General features: G+C 70.9%; 1 protein-coding gene across 1 annotated transcript; it reads right to left on the reverse strand.

The window, feature by feature from the left end:
- Window positions 1–5: 5 nt before the first annotated feature.
- Window positions 6–1,136, reverse strand: PNMA6A (paraneoplastic Ma antigen family member 6A; the record flags this gene model as incomplete). The annotated part of the gene is made up of 1 exon (XM_008051831.1): window positions 6–1,136. A coding segment is annotated over exon 1 (1,131 nt), but the record flags the coding sequence as incomplete, so codon positions are not given.
- Window positions 1,137–1,189: the final 53 nt, after the last annotated feature.

Raw genomic sequence — 1,189 nt, forward strand, 5'->3', positions numbered from 1 at the left:
TCCTCTTCCTCCTCCTCCTTCTCCACCTTCTCATCCTCTGCCTTGGCCTGGGCTCTGGCCACGGCTGGGGCCTCAGCCCGGGCATCAGCCTCTCTCTGGGCCCGGGCATCGGCCTCTCTCTGGGCCCGGGCTCTCAGGTTCCTGGCTACACTGGCCTCCCACGCCTCTGCCTCCCGAACCAGCCCCAGCATCTCCAGGAACCTCGGAGGCCTCCCCACCAATCTCAGCTTCCTCAGAGCCTCGTCCAGAGGCTCGATGAGGCTGGCCCTGGTGAGCACCTGCCGGAGGCGCAGGTGGTCAGCAGAGGCTCTGGCCAGGGCGCCCATCTCCACCGCTTTCTGCAGCAGGACTTCCAGCCGCAGCACGAAAGCCGAGAGGCGCTCGCCCGTCTGCTGCCGAGCGACCACACACTTCAGGCGGATGGTGGCCTGGGACTCTCTTTCCCCGAACACCTGGGTCAGGGCCGCCAGGCAGTCCTGCGCGGTCCTGGCGGGGTTCTCCGCCAGGAGCCCGTAGGTCAGCTGCCGGGCGGTCCCGCGCAGGCCCTCCAGCAGCCGCCGCCGGCGCTCCCTCTCCGAGACCTCCTGCCACAGCTGCAGCATGTCGCCAGCGTGGTCCAGCCAGGCCTCGAAGCACTCCTCCCCCGGGCCCGGCGGGTCCCTCCCGGAGAACACGCCCAGGCGCTGGTACCTCAGGGCCCCCAGCAAGGGCTGGACCGCCCGGCTGACCGAGCGCAGCCAGCACATCCTGGGCAGCCCCAGGCCCAGGGCGCCGGCCAAGCCCTCCACCGACTGCCCGTGCTGCTCCAGGAAGTGGAACACGCGACCCAGAAACTCCTCGCCCGAAGAGCGGGGCACGAAGGCCACGTGCCAGGGGCCCCCGGCGCCCGGGATCTCCCTGGGGACCAAGGCGTAGTCGACCTCGCGGTCGAGGCCCACCAGGGCCGCGGTGGCACGATCCTCCTCTCGAAACACCTTGCCCAGCACCGTGATGTGGCCCAGAGGCCACAGGGCAGCCTCCAGGGACTCCTGGAACTCTGCGTCGTCACAGTCCTCGGGGACGCCCAGGACCAGCAGGGCCCTGCGAGGGCTGACGCCCATCCAGCGGCACCAGTCCTGCAGCATCGTCACCGCCATGCCGGCGATTGCGGCCAGGCAGGGCCGGCGCGAGGGCGGGACGCGGGTTCGGG

This window comes from Carlito syrichta, unplaced genomic scaffold (genome assembly GCF_000164805.1).
Source record: "Carlito syrichta isolate Samal-C Ts95f unplaced genomic scaffold, Tarsius_syrichta-2.0.1 Scaffold237187, whole genome shotgun sequence".
NCBI lineage: Eukaryota > Metazoa > Chordata > Mammalia > Primates > Tarsiidae > Carlito > Carlito syrichta.